Source organism: Sebastes umbrosus, chromosome 16 (assembly GCF_015220745.1).
Source record: "Sebastes umbrosus isolate fSebUmb1 chromosome 16, fSebUmb1.pri, whole genome shotgun sequence".
In the NCBI taxonomy this organism is placed as follows: Eukaryota; Metazoa; Chordata; class Actinopteri; order Perciformes; family Sebastidae; genus Sebastes; species Sebastes umbrosus.
In genome coordinates, this window is record NC_051284.1 from 28023140 (window position 1) to 28045827 (window position 22688).

The following is a 22688-nucleotide window of genomic DNA, read 5'->3' on the forward strand; positions in this document are numbered from 1 at the left end:
AATACTGTATTTCCCCGCTGTAAGACTTGATACTAACTTATAACACTAATAACGTTACCGCCAACGAAATACATCCGCTAATTAAATCCATGCTCTACTTTCTAAACGCAGCGGTTGTGTCAAAGCAAGCGACTAATAGACCTATTTGGAAATGACCTCCGCTAATGCCCGGTTCAGACTACACGATTTTTGCTCTCCACGACGTGTCCTGGCCGTGAATTTGACCGGCTGAGAACAGACGCACGCAGCTGTTATTATGCAGAATGATGTCATCGGACCTTCCCAGCGCAACTGCTGCCGGACCTCGCGGTAGGATATTTAATCTAGGTTGTGTCGGAGTAAAAATCACCACCGCCGTTGCGTCTTTGCTCATGGAGCATCCCGTTACGCGCCCGCTTTCGCTTCTCCCTGTGAATTATATTTTTAGTGTTTTCCCCTGGAGCCTCGTGGACCACTTTACATGGTCGGTACAGTACGAGCGGTTCTCGAGGAAGCTGCAAGCAGCAACACCACAGGCCAAGTATTCGGCCCGTTCTGAACAGGCATGTTTTGAACGGGCACTGCACTAGTACACAGTTTAGGTTAATACAGATGTCATAATAAAGGAACATGAAATAGTCTGTACTCGAATGTTCCCGCAGGAATAATCAACCAGCATTGACTGAGGGCTCGCTCAAGTTGCAGTGGAGTTTATTTGCACCAAAAGGCCGGTGCCTTCTACGGCACAAAATGGCTGCTGTGGTTGGGTCTGTCTATTGCCATCTGGCAGCTCCAGCACCTTCAAAGGGACTGTCAGGTCTCAAAGGAAGGCTTTGATTTTAAAAATCAGACAGTACAGAAATACACACACACACACACATATGTACACACCATCCAAACAGATGCACAGCAAACACACATGTGAGGAAGAACATGCACCTGAAACGCACTCTAACAAGACCCCAACAGGTGGGCTCTGGGTTATTCCAAAAACCTCCGACAGTCTCAGCAGGTGTTAGCCTGCTACCACGGTGACACGAGCCTCATACATAGTCCGAGACTTATTTCTAGTCAGTGCATGAAATTCACACCTAAAAACCTACCAGTATGAGAGTAAAAATGAATCAGAACTACAAAGGTGTGAACACGAGACAAACTCAAACAGCTTGGTCGTGTGCACTAGGGCATTTACAGCATGTTCATATATGTGCAGTACACGGCGCACAGAAGTATCAATCAGACAGCTGATGATGGATGGATACCGTCTCTGCTCGTCTCAGACCCAGCCTCCCTTTCAAGTGCTCCATCTAAACTAAAATAAATGGTCTATTTTTGACCATTATACTCTTGCAATGAATGTGGACAGTTTTCTAGGATGTATTACATTGTGGGATAATTTCACTACTTTAAAAGGTAAGAAGAAGCCATATCTTTATGGTTACACTTGTATACTGCTGTATACCGCCAGTTGTACAACTGCTGTGCATTGTACATGGATGGTTTTTATAACACGCATTCTTCTGGAAAATAGCCACAATGACTGAAAAGATGAGAATCCAATCTATCAATGCATATACTGTACTACATCTTCATTGTTATGTACTAGCAGTAAATGCATACCGAAAATGGCTTAGCAAAGGGAAAGGAGAGTGCAGGTCAGCCTCTCTAAGTTAACTTACTCACTATTACGGCTGTCAAAGTTAATGCGATAATAACGGGTTAATGCAAATTTGTTTGAACGCCACTAATTTCTTTAACGCATTAACGCAATTCTTAGGTTGTAGCGGGCTCAGTTTTAAAGCTAGAGTGAAGATACTGGCAACATATGAAACTAGAAAGACTAATGAATCCATTGGTATCAACCATGTCATACTAGCTTATCATGAAGGAGGCTAAATAACGCTCCAAACTTACACTAAATCTTGGCGATGAAACACTGTCATGGCCATTTTCAAAGGGGTTCCTTGACCTCTGACCTCAAGCTATGTGGATGAAAATGGGTTCTATGGGTACCCACGAGTCTCCCCTTTACAGACATGCCCACTTTATGATAATCACATGCCGTTTGGTGCAAGTCATAGTCAAGTCAGCACACTGACACACTGACAGCTGTTGTTGGCTGTTGGGCTGCAGTTTGCCATGTTATGATTTGAGCATATTTGTTATGCTAAACGCAGTACCTGTGAGGGTTTCTGGACAATATCTGTCATTGTTTTGTGTTGTTAATTAATTTCCAACAATAAATATATACATACATTTGCATAAAGCAGCATATTTGCCCACTCCCATGTTGATAAGAGTATTAAATTCTTGTCACATCTCCCTTTAAGGTACAGATAAAGGATGTGCAATTAATTTGCGATTAAATATGGACATTAAATGGATGAATTAAGTGCTTTAATCCATTGACAGCCCTTCTTACCATATAACTTAATTATGATATGGAACCACCAATACTACAGACAGTTTTAATTTGATGCCTACTTTTTCATTTGTACTCGTATGCATTTTAATTTTCAAAGACAATAATCCATAAATCATTCATATCTGCAGTTACTGACTGTAGCAAGAGTTAGAATATATTTATTTTTTCAAGAAAGAAATTCAAGAAAAACGTTTGGGCGATGTAAAAAAAAAGTCCCAAAAACTTTATTTCAAGCCGTTTTTCTACTGCCTTTCTTAAAAAGAGCTCACAGTGACATTTACATTTTAGGGCTTGAGCTAACACTGTTATCCAGAGCGACTTACAATGACTGTGACAGCACAATAAGCTTAAACTCCTTACAGTCAGATGACAAGCAGCCAGGAGTAAGAAGTACAAGGATCAGGGCCACGGCCTTAAAGTCCCCGTGACCATGCAACGACCACATAAAATGCAACGGACACCATTTCTCACTGCATCGGGCCTGAGTGAGGTGAATGTGGGCATAATTAGCTGCAAAATGTGTGTCACCGTTTGGCTGATGCAAGCACCGAGTAACATGGAGGAATCCGGGATGAATGTGGGAACGAAGCCTGAAGGGACAGCGCTGAAAAGAAAGCGAACGGTCCCGGTGTCGAGAGAAGCAGACGGCTGTAACGAGAGAGTTGGCCTCGTTGGAAAAACATGATTAGCTTTCTGTTTGCCGAAAATGATGTGTCAGGATGTGTTTAAGCTGTACATGCGTATGCATGAAGGCAGGGCTGCTATGTGTAACTGTGTGCCTTTCTGCATGAGTAGGACATGGTAATTATAGTTAAAGCTCAAACTAGAAATGAGATTCCTACACAGTCTCAGTGGCACAATTACAAGCTCCTTTCTTGATCTGTAATGTTGTTCGGTTGGTGTTGTGTCTCCTCTATTTATTATACTCACAGTATATCACATCACTCTCAGTTGCAAGAACTGTATGTGTGAGAGATGATGAAAGTGTATTTTGTATGAATTTTGCAGCAGTAAAACAACACTTTTCAACAGCTCAAGTTATGAGGAAATCCTGCAGTAGACTATGAAAAGTGTTATATCCAAACATAATTCTTCATGCATACAGAAAACAGACTTTTTTTTCTCCAGTGTGTGTGGAGGGAGGCGGACGTGGGAGGCCAAACGCTACTGCTGAGTATTTCTAAAGGAATCACAGCCCTAATTCAACTCGACATCTGTGATAGGAGGTGCTCACTATATATCTAATATGGTATCTGCTTTCTCTCAGCCCCCCCCACATCTTTTCACAAGTGTTGGCCCCGTGCCTACTTTACATCCAGGACTCAGATGGACCTACATTACTCTTCTTTTATTATTTAGAAACTCCTTCATTATTACTTTTGCATTTTTTGGTCCAGATTTTAGGACAGGACTTGTTGCCTCAGGCACCTGATTCCACTGTTATCAGCTCATTAAATGTGCGTTATCAGACGGTAAAGAGAGGCGAAGTCACGCCCCTTCCGGTGGACCACCATGGGACCTTATTTCGAGTCTGAAATTCGAGTCAATTTCACTAATTCTCTCTTATATATCTGCTTTTTGCCATCTTTAGGGGAGACCAAGCTGATTCCATGAAAGGCATTTTAGCAAACCCTGCTGTTGGGGCGTTTAATATTGGCCTCACAGTTTCCTGTAGCCGCCCCATCCCTCTCAACAAAGGTCCAGTGCTAATTTTGTTTAAAGGCTAGCCTGAAGAGGGTCCAGCTGGACAACAGTGGTTGTGTGATGGAGAGAGGGCGGAGTGGGAGCAGGTGAAGGGGGAGGATGTTAAGAGGCATCCGGAGGTGAGGGTGATGACAGCACTCTCGGGCGAGGTTACAGCCGAAAGGCACTTCAGCCGGCGCACCGAGTGTGAAAAGCACAAACCAAAAGTTCACATTAAGCACAACAATAGCTCGGATTGCCCTCAGACACTGCCAGAGACACACACACACACGCACATATACACACACATACAGAGAGAGAGAAACACACTCCCACATGCACACAACCTTTCAGCCACTCATTCAAAAGGTGGTTCAAACCCTTCAGGAAACACACTATGAAAATGCATTTCGTCTTTTTTTTTCAGGGAGTGAGTATTGCAATGCACTCAGTGACTTTTAGTAGTTTCCACCAGGGTCTGAAATTAGCACCCGCCACCCGCCAAATGCGGGTAAATCGTTGGCGGTGGCGGATAAATCGTCAAGCCAAAAGCCTCGTGTTTACAAATGAAGGAATTCTGTCCATAGAAAAAACAGTCGAGGGCTTTTATTTTGAAATGAAAGTTTTGATTTAAAAATAAGTCTTTACTTTTTTTCATCGCCGTAACATTTTTTACAGATAAAGACATCGGAACTGTAGTAATGTTGCTGATATGATGTCAATATACAGTCAATAGATCACCTTCACTGTCTGTTGAATCGTGCGCGGCTCGCGTCAAAAAAAGGCGAGACCTCGACATCTCACGCGGGCCGTGTGGCTGCTCTAACCTGTTAACATGGACGCCGAAATAAAAAACAACAGGTAACGCAACCGCCATGACCTCCTGACGTTCCCTTTGTGGATGTGGACTGCATATAGGTCTCATTTTCTCATTTTGGTGGAAAAGGGGTACGAGTTTGTCAATCTGGCCAACCAGCGAGTCATGCCATGTTGTCAGGCTGCTGAGAGCTTGACAAAATAAAATGCCATCACAGTAACTTGGACAATGACTTAAAGAAAAAAAAAACAACTGAGCAAATCTATTGTGGCTGCTGTCATCTTAGGAGGAATAAACCAATCACACGGGAGCTTTGTCAGGATGCCTGTTTTCTGTCCGTCAGCACTGTGAATGTCTCTGTGTGTACATTTGGTCGCCGAAACATCTGCAGTGCATCACACAATATATATCACCAGCTTGTTTTCCTGAGCCACAGGTACGATACGACAGCTTGATGTAAGACTTCTTTCCTCCTTCGAAATCAATACATGAATTCTTGTTTTTTACTTAATTTTGGTTTCCCAGAATTGTTACGAGACCTGAAAATTGTCTGTCATTTTCACTCCTTTGTGCACCCTGCGGTGCTTCCCACAGTCTGGCAGATTGCTTTGGCATCGTCTGCTCGCTGCTTTCAAAGAATTATTGACTTTTTTTTTTGCAGTTGACAGACGTAGTGGGCTCTGCCGTAGGAACAATTAATTATGGTCACTGCACTTCAGGAATGTACTTTCAATGACTGACAGCTTAAAATGCGGTTTTCTGAGATGAGCTTTTAGAAATTGTTAGAAACCCGCTGGTTTTCAGAGATGTCCGTGAACTTTAGAGTATCTACAACATCTGCAGGTTTTTAATTAATATGCACTATGCCTCTACGGACACTTAATAGTCTGATTATCACATTGCTTGCACCTGCAAATGCCTACTATTCTGTAGATCATGTTTTTAGCTGTATTGAATGTAGAATATATTTGAAAAATCATGTGCGTTATTCTACTAAATGATTTGACGCAGCAAAATAACAAAATCGAGATGAATAAAATCCATTCATGCAGACACTAATGCGAGCCGTGCGTCTGACCTGGTCAGCTTTTGTGCTGCTGTATGGTGTATTATCTGCAGTTTATGTAATTTAAGGTTTTTCTTCAGAGCAATCAAGCCGGCTAGAGATAAAAGCATGTATTAGAGTCTGTCAGAAAAGTGACTGTACTTCAAATGAGGATAAAAAAGTGAATAGATTGAAGCTTGATGTTTTTTTGCCCACAATTCTAAGCTAATGCAGCAGTAATTAAAACGCTGACTCATCTCTATTCAGTTGCAGGTAATTGTGTGACATCCACATATTGATATGAATCGCTGTGCTGAACTAATTATCAATAGGACTGATGCATCACTGCCTTGATTCAGATCTACAACTATATATATTCTGCACAGATAGAAAAATCAATCCTGCATTCCCGGATTACATTTCCCAGCGGCAGTCGGTATCGGAGAGCGCCGGTCCCAGAATGGAGCCTCGGGGAAACATCACGTCATAAAAAAGGAGTAGTTCAGCATTTCGAGAAATAAGCTTATTTGCTTGCTTGACGAGAAGTTCGATACCAATCTCATGTTGTTTGTCCAATATATACTGTAAGGCTACAGCACAGCAGCCAGGTTAGCTGAGCTTAGCATAAAGAGTGGAGACAAAGGGAAACAGCTACCTTGGCTTAGCTTAGAATGAGCCCTTCATATCTACATAGGGAGCGTTCTCACTCCCAAATAGTCAATTACAATAAATAAAAAAATAATAAATTCCAGTTCAGCTATTGTCTTTTCTGGCTTTTATGTAGTGTTTTATAGTTTTATAATTTTATAATTTAAACTTATTTTATTTATCATCATCATTATAATGTTTATTTTACTTTATTTTATTTAATCAACATTTTATTGCTGATCGTTATTATCTCTTTTAGTCTATTTTATAATATTAAAAATGTTATTATTTTAATACAATCTGCTTATTTTGTGTAGTTTCATAATTTTTATATATTTATTTTTATTGTTATTTTTATTTCCTTGTATTTTATTTATCTTTTATTATCTTAAACATTCATCTCTTATTGCTTTCTTATTCAATGAACTTTTATATTGGTTTTTTTGGTTTGCATTAGTCTCTAAATCCATTTTTAACACTTTGAATTGCATTTGACTTTTTTGAAAGGTGCTGTATAAATAAAGTTTGATTGATTGATTGATTGATTGATTGATTGATTGATTGATTGATTGGCTTTGAGTTCTCCGCTCCTTGATACAATACTATTACTCTCTTTAATGCAGCTAACACAGTTTAAAGAAGGAAAAAAAATACAGAGCAACTTGCAGATTGAAGTAAAAAATGGTCTTGGACAGATCAGAGTCGAGACTAAATGTTCCTGTTCTTCTCAATTAAACATGATTTCTGATCATAAACCATGGTGATTTCAGAACATACGTTTCCGATTCTGCTCTAAAACCCATCAAAGTAATTCAGCTTATACCACCATCTACAGTATATAACTAATATTGTAGCTGTCATGCAGAGATGCATGTTGCAATGGTCCATTTACCGAATGGATATTTTACTTCCAGGTGTGAAACCTCAGCCCAACTTCTTTTTAAGCAACATTAACCAAAAATGTCAAGCTTGAGCATCAGCGTCATCGTGGTGGTGGTTAATCTACCTACCGGAGTAGCCAAAATCAATATTGACTGTCAGCGTGAATCTCTAACTTACCTCTCGTCGCCGTGACGCCCAGCAGCTTTGTTTGATCTTCCAAACCACGGCGGCCACGAGGAGCAGGGACAGGAAGCAGCTGTGGACAGATGGGGAGAGAAGAGGAGGAGACATGTTAAAAAAAAAGAAGAGAAATGACAAAAAAACTGGGAGCATCTGAGGTCCTAAGTGCGTGACTATGTGTATCACATTCTGCCATACATAGATTAATCAACGAGCACTGATTTTCTTCGTCGAACTAATGCATATTCATGTGAGTTTTGGTCTGACAGCAGCTTGACAGAGGAGGTGATTACATCGGGCTGTATTATTATTTAATGAGCTTGTGGACCAACGTTCGTTTTTTTTTTGCCTCCTGATAAAAAATAGATTAACCCCTGCTCTGCCAAGACGACTTTAAAGTAAAGTTTTAACATCACTGCAGTTTGTTCTGTCGACATCCAACAGCATGTTATAGCAATTACAAGTTATACAAAATTCCTTCTACAAGAAATACAGTTTAATTTCAACATTCAAAAACCTGCTCTGCTCTACGACAAGATATAGAATAAAAAATTAAAATATCTTCCCAGTTGCTGTATATAAAATAACTGAGGATGATGTCAATGGTTCACAAGACACAAGGTGTGAGTGAAAAAATGCTGCCAGACTGAGGAGGCAGCTGTCGAGAGCGGCGGAGAGGCCAACCACGATTTCCATGAGATTGCCAGGAGGGTCGTGAGGATGGTAAATCAGACATACACGATTGCTTCCTGTGTTAACACCTTTACAAGCACACATACACCTCCGTTTCCGAACATACTCCAACTGTGATATTTAAATCCCGTATTTATTTCTGGATGATTCCCCGCTGAGTTTTGACGTTAATTAGCATCTTTGTCATCTTGATTTGTTTTTTCTCTTCCTTTGGCAGGATAGGATTTCTTTAACACTGAGGAACTTTTTGTCATTTTAACTTGAGTACTTAAAGGTACAGTGTGTAGGATTTAGTGGCATCTAGTGGTTTGGTTGCAGATTGCAACCAAATAAGTACCTTGTCTCTCCAACTCCCTTCTCAAGACTGCGGTAGCGTAAGCCGGCGAATGCAAAGCCGTGGTCATCCTTACCATAATATCACTACTTTAGGAGCAATGAAATTTAGACGGCGGCTGGCGGTACCGCGATTTTGCACTCTGCGGCTCACGCTACCGCAGTTTCACAAGCGTGCCGGAGAACTACGGTGGCCTTCAGGTAGGAGAGCGTTCCTATTGGGTGTGCTCCGGCTGGTGGGCGGTGCTTGGTATTTTCTCAACTTGATCTCAACATGGCTGCCGGGTCACAAACTTTCTCATTTTACAGCTAAACATTACACTACAAGATGTTTCTGAAAACATTTGTGGAGGGAAATATTGATTAATATTTGATCAGCGCTGCCTAGTTTGCGAGTGATTGACGGCTGCTCAGAGACGGCAGACTCCAGATCAGCTCTTACTGCTTGTTTTCCTCCGGTCTGTGGCCATTAGGAGCACCGGAGGACACTGAAGGTAACAGAGGCACATGATTTTTTTCAGATTACTCCATGTCTACCCATTGCAGATTTAAGTATGTTTGTTACGTAGCAAAACTAAGGTAAAATAAGTCAAGGTTGACCTGGTTTCACACAGGACATGAACGGCGGTCTCCAGGATGAAAATGCTGACCCATTCAACCTCCCCTCCTGCCTTCCCTTTGGACTTTCTCGCCCTTTTTACCAGGGTTGGTTTTACATTGGAGTTAGTTGAAAGCCCGGTGCGTCTCATACTGACGCTAAAGGGTGCGTCGGTATCAGACGCCGTGGGGTGCTGATCAAGCTTCTCTATTTGACTATTTGGGAGTGAGAACGGGTTGGTGGAAGAGGTCCCGCTCCCTATGTAGATATAAACGGCTCTATCTAAGGTAATGAAAACACAATGATTCTTAGTTTGAGGTGATTATACACTAAAGAAAGCATAGTTATGAATATTATATTCCATTTGCGCCAATAGATCCCCCTGAATCCTACACACTGGCCCTTTAATGTTTGTTTTGCCTTCTCCATTTTCAGCGTTTTCAATGTGTGCAAATAAAATACGAACAATCAAAACCGTGAGTTTTCTTTGCACTCGAGACAAAATCACCTTGAGGTGATGAAGGTAGGGGTGACATGTCTTGAAGAGGTGGTTTTGTTAGCAGTGTCACTGTGTGTGTGTGTGTGTGTGTGTGTGTGTGTGTGTGTGTGTTCCCTGCCACCCTCCACTTCCCCTGGCTGCTTTCACACTCGCACTTAGGAAGCTGTGAAGACGACAGGTAAGAAAACCACAAAAAATAAAGACAAAGAGAGTGTGTGCGTGTGAGTATGTGTGTGTGTGTGCATGCGCAAATACATCAGAGACAACATCTCCTGCAATCTGAACTTCATTCTGTGACTGTCGCACCTTTTCCCTGATTTCCTGTCAGCGTTCCAGAGGCTCTGTGGACCCAGACTTCCTATATTTCAGCTCACGTCAGTGTTCGCAACTGGCTGTGTTGATGAGCAAAGTATCAGCAGCGTGATGGCAAAACGCCTAAACACCAGTGATCCAAACATCAGCTCACATTTTCCTCCAGCAAAAAACAGACATTAGCACGTTCACGTTTTATGTCGAGGATGGCTCAAAAACACAAAGTTTTAACTAGAAAACCGAGCTGCGGGACGCTGAATTATAATGTCACAATGAGACCAAATAACTATGAATATATTATGTGTATTTAGGTTTTCACAGACTAATGAGCTACATTTTACATCAATAAAAACAAACTAAACTAAAGAATGCATCCCCATTATACAAACTCTGTCCTGTCACAGTCTGTGATCACTGTCAATGCAGCTGCTGATGTGAGATTCATCTCAGCAGCGGCGGCACGCAGTAACATTTGGGAGCTAATTCACCATTCGTACAATTAACACCCGGTATTTACATTATTCACAGAGCCATGCATTCAAATACTGAATGTGACAGGAGAAAAAGGTTAAAGACGACCTATTATGCTTTTGTACTTTCCCCCTTTCCTTTAGTGTGTTCTATAGTTTTTTGTGCATGTAAAAGGTTTGTAAAGTTACAAAGCCCAAAGTCCATGTCAAAGGGAGCAACACTGCTCCTGAACTAGCTGGAACACCTCACTTGAAGTCCCGCCTTTTCTTCCGTAACATGGTGATGCCACCAAGTAACACATTTGCATAATACCTGACTAGCAGCTAGTTTGGCACACCCTCAAACAAAGATAGTTAGAGCGGAAGTGGAGCGGAGTCTGAAGAGTTTGTTTCGGATGACCAATCACAACAGCGGGCTAGCCGACCTTTCAGAGCACGATGGGCTTTTTGGGAGGGGGCGGGGCTACGAGCTCAAACAGAGCGTTTCAGACAGAGGGTGAAAAGAGGTGGTGAAGCACAGCTGGTATGAGAAAAGTGACACGTTGTGAGGGTTTCTGGACAATATTTGTCATTGTTTTGTGTCGTTAATGGATTTCTAATAATAAATATATACACACATTTGAATAAAGCAATGTAAACATGTTGTAATAGAAACCTCAAATACAAGTATGCACTTGAAAATCCCCTTTAACAATCTAAATTATTTTAATTTAGTTCTATTTGAAGTTTGACTTATGAAAGAAACACCATGCACATACAGTATATCACACTGTATAAAAACAACTGTCGCTTCCTGAAGAAACATTCAACTCAACACTGTTTGCATGCACAATAAATTAGGATAAGTGGAGAATAAAGTCATGTTTTAGGTATTATCCCCTTTTCTTCTTTTGTTAAGAGATCATAGGAATAATGTACGTGAATTCTCTTTAAAGGGTTAGAATTTGATTTAATCAGAAACTTCAAGTTGAAGCATAACTTCTCCAGATGTACGGGCCTTTCAGCGAGACATCTCGCAGATTTCTCTCCAAAGTTTGACCACCCTTTCAATATAAATGCCTTTGCCCATTTTAATAGTGGCTGTGATGCGTTCAGATCTTTATTCATTGCCGCCCTCCCTCCCTCCCCCTCCCTCTCCAGGCTGAGGAGGACTCTTAAGAGATCCATCCATTCAGCCATCTTATTGATCAGGCTTCCTGCTCGCCGCTTAAAGAGCGACACGGTGCTGATGAATGACCCGCGTGAATAGATATCAGCTACGCATCAAAGGCCTCCCTGCCCAGCGGGGTGGGAGGGAGAAGGAGAGACAGACAAAGGACGGGAGGGAGGAGGAGAGGGAGAGACAAAGGGACAGACAGTAATGGTGAAAGACAGATGAGAGATTAAAGTGCAAGCTGAAGTCAGAACAATGGGCAAAGAGAGAAGCAGATATGGAAGTATAGAAATGAGAGAGCACAAATCAAATTCTGAGTCTCCAAATCAACATTTATAACAGCAGACTCAGCAGAGTGTGCACTCATTTCTGAGTCTGATCTCTCTATTTGCTCCAGATGTTTTGTCTTCTGAGCATTGAGATCACAAGGGGTTGCTTGCAATGCATCATTTTTGACTCGCAAGCTGCAACAGCACACATCCACATCAGGAAGTTCACGTCTTTTACGAAGTTAGAGTCTGCACAAGGAACAAAGTTAGCTTTTGAACATAGCGTCCTCTGTAAGGAATGATTGGCAACCTATACCTACTGTATATGCCGTTAGCTGACAATTTCAATTATTGTGGGCGTGTGGATCTGCACTGTAGATTCTGGTGACCCAACGTTTACAGTCGCCTAGTTTATTATGTCTGATTAATGGGCGCCGGAAGTAAGGGAGAAGAAGAAATAAAAAAAAACATTCAGGAAATCCCACTAACACGACCCGTACTTTTAACTCTCAAAATTACTCTGGCTTGATAACTAGATCATTTGCCAACAAATTGAATGTGATTTGAGTCATTTAGTGTCAACGCCTTTTGATTTTTATGATAATAATGTCTTGAAGAGAGTGCTTTTGACAGACAAAAAAAACCAAAATACTGCTCCCTGTCTCCATCAGGTGGTTAAAAACGCCACTGTCCCAGCTTTTATTTTGAAAGTAGAAGGGAACTGAACAGGTGACTCTCTGCTCGTGGTTTGCGCTCAAGGGTATTCAGACTGCCAAAAGTGAGCGCGGGCAGCTCTGATCATCACGAGCGTGAGAGTCCCTGTCGCTGGCTCAGATGTAGTTAAACAATTCCTCTTGAACGCTCAGATCCTCGTTACGATCAAGACTCAGTCCTCCCTTGCGCACAAATCTAATTCTGCTCTTACAAATTCATGCCTGTGCGTAGACTCGCGAGATACGTTCAAATTGGTTTTGAACTCTCTCCAGGCTTTCGTCGTCGATACACTTCCCCTAGCGAGAGACCAAAAGACTGAAAGAGAAACATATAGAACGTAACAACAGAGAGACGGACTCAAACGCAGAGAGAAGAAGACACAGATGGAAACAGACAGAACAGTGCGCTTCATTTGATCTCAACCTCCACGAGGGGAAGCTGGCCAAGTTAGTCAGGCTTCAGCTCTCACCTCCCCCCTCCTCCACCCAACCTGCTCCATCACACCCAGAGCTCCCACTCTCACTGGGAACACAAATCAGCATCCAGTGGCAGATGCTGCCTCACCAGCACCACCCGCAACAATCACACTCCTTGTTTGAAGCGTCATTGTCACATTAAAGGGAGAATTCGCCACCTTTCAATGTGGATAGTCAAACAGTTTTGATGGTAAATGTAGATGATTGAAGCAATAAATTCCTCAGTGCTTGCTGTATTGACCAAGAAAGCTGAGTTTGCAGCTGTCAAATCTGTTGTTCTTCCTGCATCCAGTAAGTTTTTGAGTTTTTTGAATCTGTCTATATGACTTTCTGGTATGAAATTGTAAACTGCAGCAATGAAATTCTTATATGACACAAGTAAAACTATGCAATGGGCAGCTGTAACTTTCCACTGGTGTGATTTGTTTTTCAGTAACATCTATTTAAAGCCACGCTGGAACTGATTTATGATGCAGCAGTTTTGAGTTCCAGGCCCCGCTTACAGTCACTATAGAGCACCACGTCTACCTCTGCACGGCCACCGACAACAGATGGTGAAGCAGCGGAGTCGCGGAGGTTGAAGGAAACGCGTCTGACTGACACACAGTGTGATCTGATGCATCGGGTATAAATACAAAGACAAGTGACAAAGTAACACATTAGTGCTAATTAGAGGAGAAGAGTGCTTTTGACAGACACACGGTCTTCATTTGGATTGATGTCTTCTTTAATGGAAAGTTCCTGCTTTATATAAAGGTTACTCTGATTTAAGTTGTTTAATATATCCTGTGGAGTTTTCACTGTAAACAATCTGTTTTGTTTGCATCATATTGTGTATATCCTCAAGGCCTAACAAGCATTAATTAATTTCCTACCTCATAAAGATTTTACAAAGTTTTTTTTATTAATTGTTTTGTTTAATTTGGTTTTCTTCTTCTTCTGCTCATTTTATTGCCACACCAACTGTTCTCCCTCCCTCTGCAGAAATGTCATGTCAAACACACCTTTGTGTTTTACATAGGCTGGTAAAAGATATGTTTATGCTTATCAAAACTTTTTATTTTTTGGTGAAAACTCTACAGGGTACCTTTAAAATAAACACAGTATTTTTAATGACACCAGCTAACATGCAAAACAACATGATTTTCACTCTAGCAGCTAATTAGGGAGGTGTTAAAACACATTGCTAAAATCAGATAATGATTGCACTAAAAGTTATATTTGCTAACAGGTACCTGCTAAAGCCTCTTAATTTGCTCCATAAATGACAAGTTAAACAACAGGTTTGTGCACTCTGATTCTTTTTGTTTTCAGTTTGGTTTCTTGTCATGATGACATTAATAACACAGGAATTATATATTTAACTAGACATGTTCACTATGTACAGTATGCACTAATATACAGCCTATGTTAAAACCTATATATGGGTACCTATCTTCCATTTATGATGTATACAAAACACTTTTAATTAATAAAATAATATTTATTTTCTGTGTAATCTCATCTCATCATATTTTGTGTTTTCATTATTTTCAATTTGTTTCACCTGTCATGTTATTTATCTGGGTCATGTGATTGCCTCCCATAGCAGAGGTGGGAATAAGTCCCACATGTACAAGTCTCAAGCAAGTCCCAAGTTACTGTGGTGAGAGTCAAGTCATATGAAATTCTAATTGAACCCGTCCCAAAGTAAATGCTGACCGCCCCAATTACAGTATAAAATGACTGTTTTTCTACAATAAAATTATTTCTATAATTAAAAGTAATGCCTGGCATAAATGTCACTATGGAAATATCAATAACACCATGGTCATGATTAAATAATATATTAGCTCACATTTGATAAATAAAGCATGTGTTATATAAGCCTATACATATTCATTGATTTGTTCATATCACTGCATGCTCTGCAGCGTCCTAGTAGGTTGCCAGGTTTGCATGCATTGCACTAGAAATCACCCAATCATGCTTCAAAAACAAAACGTAACTTGTCAATCTAGAAAAATGCAAATATTTACTAGTCAATACCTTTCGAATCATCGGTCAAAGTCTAAGACAAGTCTCAAATCATGAAGTCAAGGTCAAGTCTTTTATCAATGTTAATCAAGCAAGTCTCAAGTCCTCAAATTTGCGACTGGAGTCTGACTTGAGTCCCCTACCTCTGCTATGTAGGTGAGGCCACAGCTGTTTTGTTAAAAGCCCTGATGAAGACTACAGTGGTCTAAACATGTTGGCTTTTTTAATGATTTAGCCACTATAATATGGCTTTTTAATATTTCCTTCCTCGATGTTACTTGTTTCTATGATTTTGGAGAGCCTGGATTGCCTTCCCGTTTATGTTGTTATCCACGCTAAGTAGGTTTTCTGAATGACATTTCTGCACCCTCGACTTTAATAGAAATACTGGAAAAAGAATGTTTGATTAATCTGTCAGCTGAGTCATAAATACATGCCAAGTCTAGGGAAATAAAAGACAGAGTGTAGAGAAGGGAAGTTGTGCCTCATAAATAAAAATAGATTATAGGATAATTTGATTGGGGGTTATGTTAATTATGCTGCCTTCAAATGAGGCCGTGTTTACCGTGTTCATGAAGAGTCGATATGAACGCCCCCCTCTTGTCGTATTCACAACTTCATAAGTGGAAATTTTCTGAAAACTCTGAGTTCACAAGTTGTGATGTGTTCGTTGACATCAGAAATGGCAGAGGCTAGGAAGTTAATTTTTCAGAGTATAATAAGTTAATATATTGTAATTTTAGTTGAGTTTTTCTCCTAATTTTATAATATGTTTGAAATAAATGTTGACATTCTCAACGGTCTCATCGTACGCCTCTGCATTATGTTAACCTGCTTGCTAAATTGTTAGCCTATGTGGCTTCTAGACAACGATAATAACATTAATATTGTCGTTGCCTAGCAGCAGTTTTTCTCACAACTGAACGACTTGAAGTCCAAGCATATCGTGCACACGACTCCCCATGTTTTAACCACAAGCTCACGAGTTCCATTTAAAGGCAGCATAAGTTCACTGATGTATTGTAGATGTTTTCTTGCAATATATTGATACTATATTGGGTGATACCATTGCTACATTGGATAAAATGTTGAATTTGTATAGCTCTGTGAGTTAGTGATTCCTAGCTTTGATTTAAAAGTCTCTTTAGCTGTTCAATGGTAAAAGTAGGTCCAAAGTATGATTACGTAACTGAATGCAAAAAAAACGGTGTGTCAAGCAAACCTTTCTCGACTAGATCAGGTTAACAAAAATGATGGGAGCTGTCCGTTTCAGTGGCAGACTGAGTGTGGAAACTAAGAGAGCAGGATAGAGAGTGTATTATATCCACTGCTGAGGCCAGAGAGGTGAGCTCTGACGTGTCATTGGCTAACCTGACAGCAAGACAACAGCCACAGGGCAAACACCAACAGACCGGCTCTGTTGTCTACAGCCAGCTGAATACTAATCCAGCAGCCTGCCTGGCGCTGGCTTTTACCCCGGGTGGGAAATTAAACCTGCTCGCCAGCCAAACGCCATTTCGTTTTTCACTATAGCCGATATAAGTTTGTCCACTGAACCGCACACAAACCAGCAGTTGCTCAGAGGTCCCATTCTGCCCTGCACTTGTCACTGCTAAGCCCTGCAGCACTGTGGGTGGTGGGACACTTCCAGGCAAGTCTAACCCACCTGAAACAGCAGCGGTGCTGCACATGGCACAGAATACAAATTTCTGTATAATCTCTTTAGTTTGTCTACTCACTCCGAGCACCATAGGGAGCTTGGAAAAGTGACTAGATTGTCTTTTGGTAAGGTAGACATAAAGCTAAATCGATTAAGGCATGTTCCTACAGCTAATAAGGCAGGTCAGAAGCATGCTGCTGCTGCAGTGTGGTGTGCACTGGTTGTCTACCTTTTCTTAAAACAGCCTTGTTCATTGTCCCCAATGCCAACTCACTGATGTTAATTAGCTACAAATAATTCAAGTTATTTTTTACACAGTTATTATAGATTTCACCTCTTAGAACTTGTTAAGACGACAGGCTAAAGCTAATTAGAACTGCAGCCATTGTGGTTTGAAAATTGCAATTGTTTTGGAAGTTCAATAAAAGAGGGTATAAACCCGGCTTAATCTAACAGAGGCAGGACAGGTGGCAACGAAAGCACGGTCCGGACTTCTTACTTTGACCTGACTTTACTGACATGATAACTCTGGTACGAAGAACTGTGAGTACGTCAACGGAACGCACTATTTACACTTGTGGGGATAATATTGGGAGGGGACTCCTTCCTGTTGGTACTGGGAAATCCTGGAACGGTTCTAGGATGAAGCCGTACAAACTGACCCTCTAGTGTTGTGGTAATGCGCAGTATTTCTATAAACTAATAGTTTCAATTAATGACTGACTTGAACATTACAGGTGTATTGAATAATGACCTATTAACTGTAAGCCAGGAGAGGCACTCGTGCACAACCCAAAACCAACCGTGCTGCCCTATTTTGTGGAAGCTGGAGCTTCCTGAGTTCACCATTTGCAGCAGATGTCTCTCTCTAGAGTCAGTGTTTGGTTTGTCCGTTCGGGGCTACTGTAGAAACATGGACCAAGAAACAAGGACCAGCTCCTTATGTAGATATTAACGGCTCATTCTAAGGTAACAAAAACACAATGACTCTTATTTTCAGGTGATTATACACTAAAGAAAACATACTTATTAATATTATATTTCTGCCAATAGATCCCCCTAAATGCTGCACACGGTTCCTTTAAGTCTCAAACTGCTACAAAGTAGAAGCAGCGGTGATAAAAACTCGGGGATTAAAACAAAAGCTGCACTGAAAGAGGGACAAAAGCAGCGGAGGGAATATGAGGATTTAGAAATTGATTGGTGAATAAAGGAGCAGATTCCCTCTAAAAACGAAAGTAAGCCGAGCCTTTGCACCTTTCGTTCTGAACAGGTAAAGAGATCAGACCAAAAACAATAAAAGAACTGAAAAAAAAATACGGGATTTTCCACAGGTCATATTCTATTTCCTACAATCCTGCACTGGGGCCCGGAGCACGATGCTTCTCTTCAAACTAACAAAAAAATGCTAGCAAAAACAGATGAACGGCGAGAGCTCTGCAGCCCTTAAGACACAAGCACGAGGCGTGGAGGGAGGGAGGGAGGGAGGGAGTGGACACGAGGCTGATGGGATGGGAAGAAAAGACTTTGCCTCCCTCTTGGGACTCCCCTAGAGGGGCGTTACGGCACAGTTCACGCTCCCTTTGCTCTCCTCCCTGCTCATTACAGGTGAGGAAGAGGAGGAGCAGGAGCAGAGAGTGGAAGCGCGAAGTCAAAACGACTGATCTGACTCATTTATTATTAATCGGACGCAGAGCGGCTTTCAGCTCCTCGCGGATCTATCAGAGGGGAAGGTTTAGCCACGAGGCGCACTTCTTGCACTTCTCTCTATCTGCTCCATCTTCCCCTGGCTCCTCGATGATGACCCGACAATGAGGTCAGAGAATATAAGAGTGGGGAGAAAAGGAGGGAAAAAAGGAAGAGGTGGGGGGAGAAGAAAAAGTGGCAGCGAGGAAGAAGGCAGACCGATGAGGAGGAAGATGAAGAGAAGGTTGGGAATGTGGAAGGAATAAGAAAGAAGGTGGAAAGAGGCAGCAAAGAGAGAAAAAAAAATAAGAAGACACACCAAGGCGGGGAGGTAAATGGACAGGCGGTGATGCAGCAACAAAGGTTCAGATAAAGATGGAGAGAGTAAGAGGAGGCAGAGATTCTCAGAGAGAAAGAGACAGAGGAGTAGAAAGCTTGGAGAGCTGGCACAGCACCTGCGGCAGCCCCTGCTGAGAGCCCGGGGAGGCCCCTTAGGACAGGCAGACGGGGTTTGAATGCGAGTTAAGCGTCTCTCTACCTCTCTCTCTCTCTTTCTCAGGTGTCTCAGGGCGGAGAGAGAGAGAGGGGGAGAGAGAGGGGAAGAGCGCCAGCTGTCAGTCAACATAACAAGGAGCAAGCTGAGGGCAAACACTATACTGTGCACACCGAGTGTGTGCAAGTGTAAGTGTGTTTGAATGATATCATGTGCAAACTGTGTGTATGTACATGTGAAAAAGCAGCAGGGCTTCCATACAAATATGTATTTTTACATTTTAATGGTATGAAGAGAGAGAGAGAGAGACAGAGAGATAGAGAGAGGAGAGGAAGAAAGGAAAGGAGAAAAGCTGCAACTAGCAACCTCCATGTTGGGTTTAATCTACAAACTGTAAATGTTATAATTAGGGCTGTCAAACAAAAAGTTGTTTTAACGCCACCGATTTCTTTAAGGCATTAATGCAACTTGCAATTTTTAGGTTGTAGCGGACTCAGTTTTAAAGCTAGAGTGAAGATACTGGTATCATATGAAACTAGCAATGTCATACTAGCTTGTCGAGAAGGAGGCTAAATAACACTCCAAGGCGAGGAAAAACTGCCATGGCCATTTTCAAAGGGGTCCCTTGACCTCTGACCTCCAGATATGTGAATGTAAATGGGTTCTATGGGTACCCACGAGTCTCCCCTTTACAGACATGTCCACTTTATGATAATCACATGCAGTTTGGGACAAGTCATAGTCAAGTCAGCACACTGACACACTGACAGCTGTTGTTGCCTGTTGGGCTGCAGTTTGACATGTTATGATATGAGCATATGTTTTTATGCTAAATGCAGTACCTGTGAGGGTTTCTGGACAGTATTTGTCATTGTTTTGTGTTGTTAATTGATTTCCAGTAATAAATATATACATACATTTGCATAAAGCAGCATATTTGTCCACTCCCATGGTGATAAGAGTATTAAATACTTGACAAATCTCTCTACGACTATTTTAATCGATTGACAGCCCTAGTTAAAAGTTTATAAAACTATTTCCTAGACCTTGGGTGTGTCATGTTTTGTCAAACCAAAAATCCAAATCACAAGGATTTTTTTTTCAAACAATTTACAATAATGAAGAAATTGAAAAATGCCACAAATTCTCACATTTGAGAAACAGCATTTTTGTTACTTGTCGTGAGGTAGCGTTGTTGAGTTGAGGTCCTCTCTCCGCTCTGTGTCTGTGAAGTAGTCACGATGCGGCGGTGCTCGTGCATGTGTGTGTGTGTGTGGGGGGACGTTGCCATGGAAGGGGCCCCGAGGGGAAGGGGGGAGTTTAGACGGAGCTCCTGAGGCGATGCTACTTTCAAATTATGCTAGCTTTCCAACATCATCAACCCTATCTTTAATACACTAATGCCTCTATATAACATACATAAGCAAACAAGACCATCAACGAGAAGATTGGCTATTTCTATATAGTTATTCTTAATGCCGGTCATCGGGTCAGATTCCCCGCAAAATCAGGATTTACGGCACTCAGATTCACCAGGAACTCTGTCAGCTCAGACTCCAGCAGGGCTCCGGCACTGACCTGCCAAGATCTGGCATCGCTGCCACCTTCGACCTGCAGTCAGAGCTCCAGCAGGACGTGGAGAGCTACTCCTCAGGCCAGGAGGAGAGCTTTGCCTATTTGCTCCACTTAGAGCCAACACTGGCACCATGCTGCTGCAGGCCCAGGCCATATTGCTGGGCCCACTTGAGGGAAGGGAGGCACAGGAGAACCAGAACCAGGACTGCACATGGCAGACTGTCAGACCCTGCTGCAGTAAAAATAAGACGTTTTCTAAATGGACTCTGGTGCTCAGAAACACTACCGCTTTTGTCCACACGGACCGCCAAATAAACAAAATGAAAGTTCCTTGTAGTACTTTCAAAAGCCACTCTGTGCTGACTCATCTCATTATGGGATTATACATCTTTCAAGTTATTCTGTTCAAGCCATTGCTTGTAGAAAAATGAGCGAATCCCAGCGAAAAGTGATCAATCTGATGCGATGCATTTTGATACTACCACAAATATCAAAATCATTGATTCATTTTCTGTCACTCAAATAACTGTTGACTGTCAGATACAGAGAATTATATTTCATGTACACTACAAACGTATTTTTTTGTTTCAGTATTGGGGGCAAATTATGAAATATGGGCATCAATGAATAACTATTAAGAACAATGACAATGTGTCTGATACAAATACTTTCTTTTTTCTCTTAAATATATTTTTAGAAGTCTTTTTATACAACAACATTTCAAAAGTTTGAAAGACATTCGCTTGACAGTTGGATGAAATCACAGCTATGTGCTTTATGTTTTTGTGCTGCCGAGTCCTCCACACTCTGTCCTGCTGTCAATCACCAATCACCCGCCCTGTCAGCGCTGCTGGTGACGCTGATGGAGGCCGACGTTTGTGTACAAACACCGGCGTGTGTGAGAGGAAACAGCGAGCCCGCACGCTCCAGGGTGCATATCACGGTAGGGGTCAATGTCACTTTCTTTTCAACAAATCACAGTGATGGATCTCTGTCTGAATTCCACGACAAAAAGGCTCAATAATGAAGCCACTGACAACAAATGACACGGGGAAATAATTGGTAACGATTTGTCGCTAGTAAACTGGTTGCAATTTAAATTGACATTTGGAATTGATTGTATTGAGCCGACCCCAATGCGAGCTGTCATGTAGGCTGCAGTCCGAAGCTTTGAAGATACAGTAGAGAAAAAGAGAAGACCCAGTTGGTGTGCGTCTATGAGTGTGTGTGTGAAGGGTATTCATACAGCTCAGAGGGCACACAGCACCACTGAGTGGCCAGTTGCCTCCTATGTTTGAATGAAGCGAGTTTGAGTGTGTCTGTGTGCACAAAAGACCGAGTGTGTGCATTGGAGGGAGTTTCTGTGCCAATGTCTAAACCTGCAGATGTGTTTAAGAGGCTGAATAGTGAGATGATGATCATAACAACAGAATTATTTATGTTCTGTTTCAGGCCACTTCAAGCTGCCAAAAATATGCATGAGTGGCCACTACGTTGCCCTCAGAGCCCGGGACCAACACAATGTGAGAGGCTCTGTGTGTGACGAGCCCTTTTAACATCTGATCAGGAGCTGTGGTAGCAATTGTACATATCAGAAAATGTTAATTCATCACTAGTCAGTAATATTGAATTCTTAATATCAACAATTCACTTTTTACTGGTGAAAATGTTCATTACAGATATCTGTAAATTATTTACAATTAGTCAACTTTTACCATTGACTTCTATTCAAACTCAATTACCGATATCTATAATTCAATTTTGATGTGATATAATTCTAAGTCAACAATTCTTACTAGTGGAAATATTCATCGTAGATATCTGTGACTTATAAACAACTGGTGTACGTTTACCATTGACTTCTATTCAAACTCAATTACAGATATCTATAATATATATAAATATATATAGTTAATTTCTCACTAGTCAGTAATGTTGAATTCTTAATATCAACAATTCATTTTTTACTGGTGAAAATGTTCATTGTAGATATCTGTAAATTATTTACAACTAGTCAACTTTTACTATTGACTTCTATTCAAACTCAATTGCAGATATCTATAACTCAATTTTGACACGTTA

General features: G+C 41.4%; 1 protein-coding gene across 4 annotated transcripts in view; it reads right to left on the bottom strand.

The window, feature by feature from the left end:
* atrn (attractin) overlaps positions 1 to 22688 on the bottom strand; it is a 170147-nt gene that overhangs the window by 49056 nt on the left and 98403 nt on the right. For 2 of the 4 annotated variants that reach the window (XM_037796501.1, XM_037796499.1), the window contains exon 26: positions 7657 to 7735. In XM_037796501.1, the coding sequence (XP_037652429.1) occupies positions 7657 to 7735 (79 nt within the window). Of the gene's footprint in view, positions 1 to 2318; positions 4915 to 7656; positions 7736 to 12668; positions 13016 to 22688 lie in introns of those variants that run through there. The other 2 variants (XM_037796502.1, XM_037796503.1) reach the window with 2 other exon arrangements.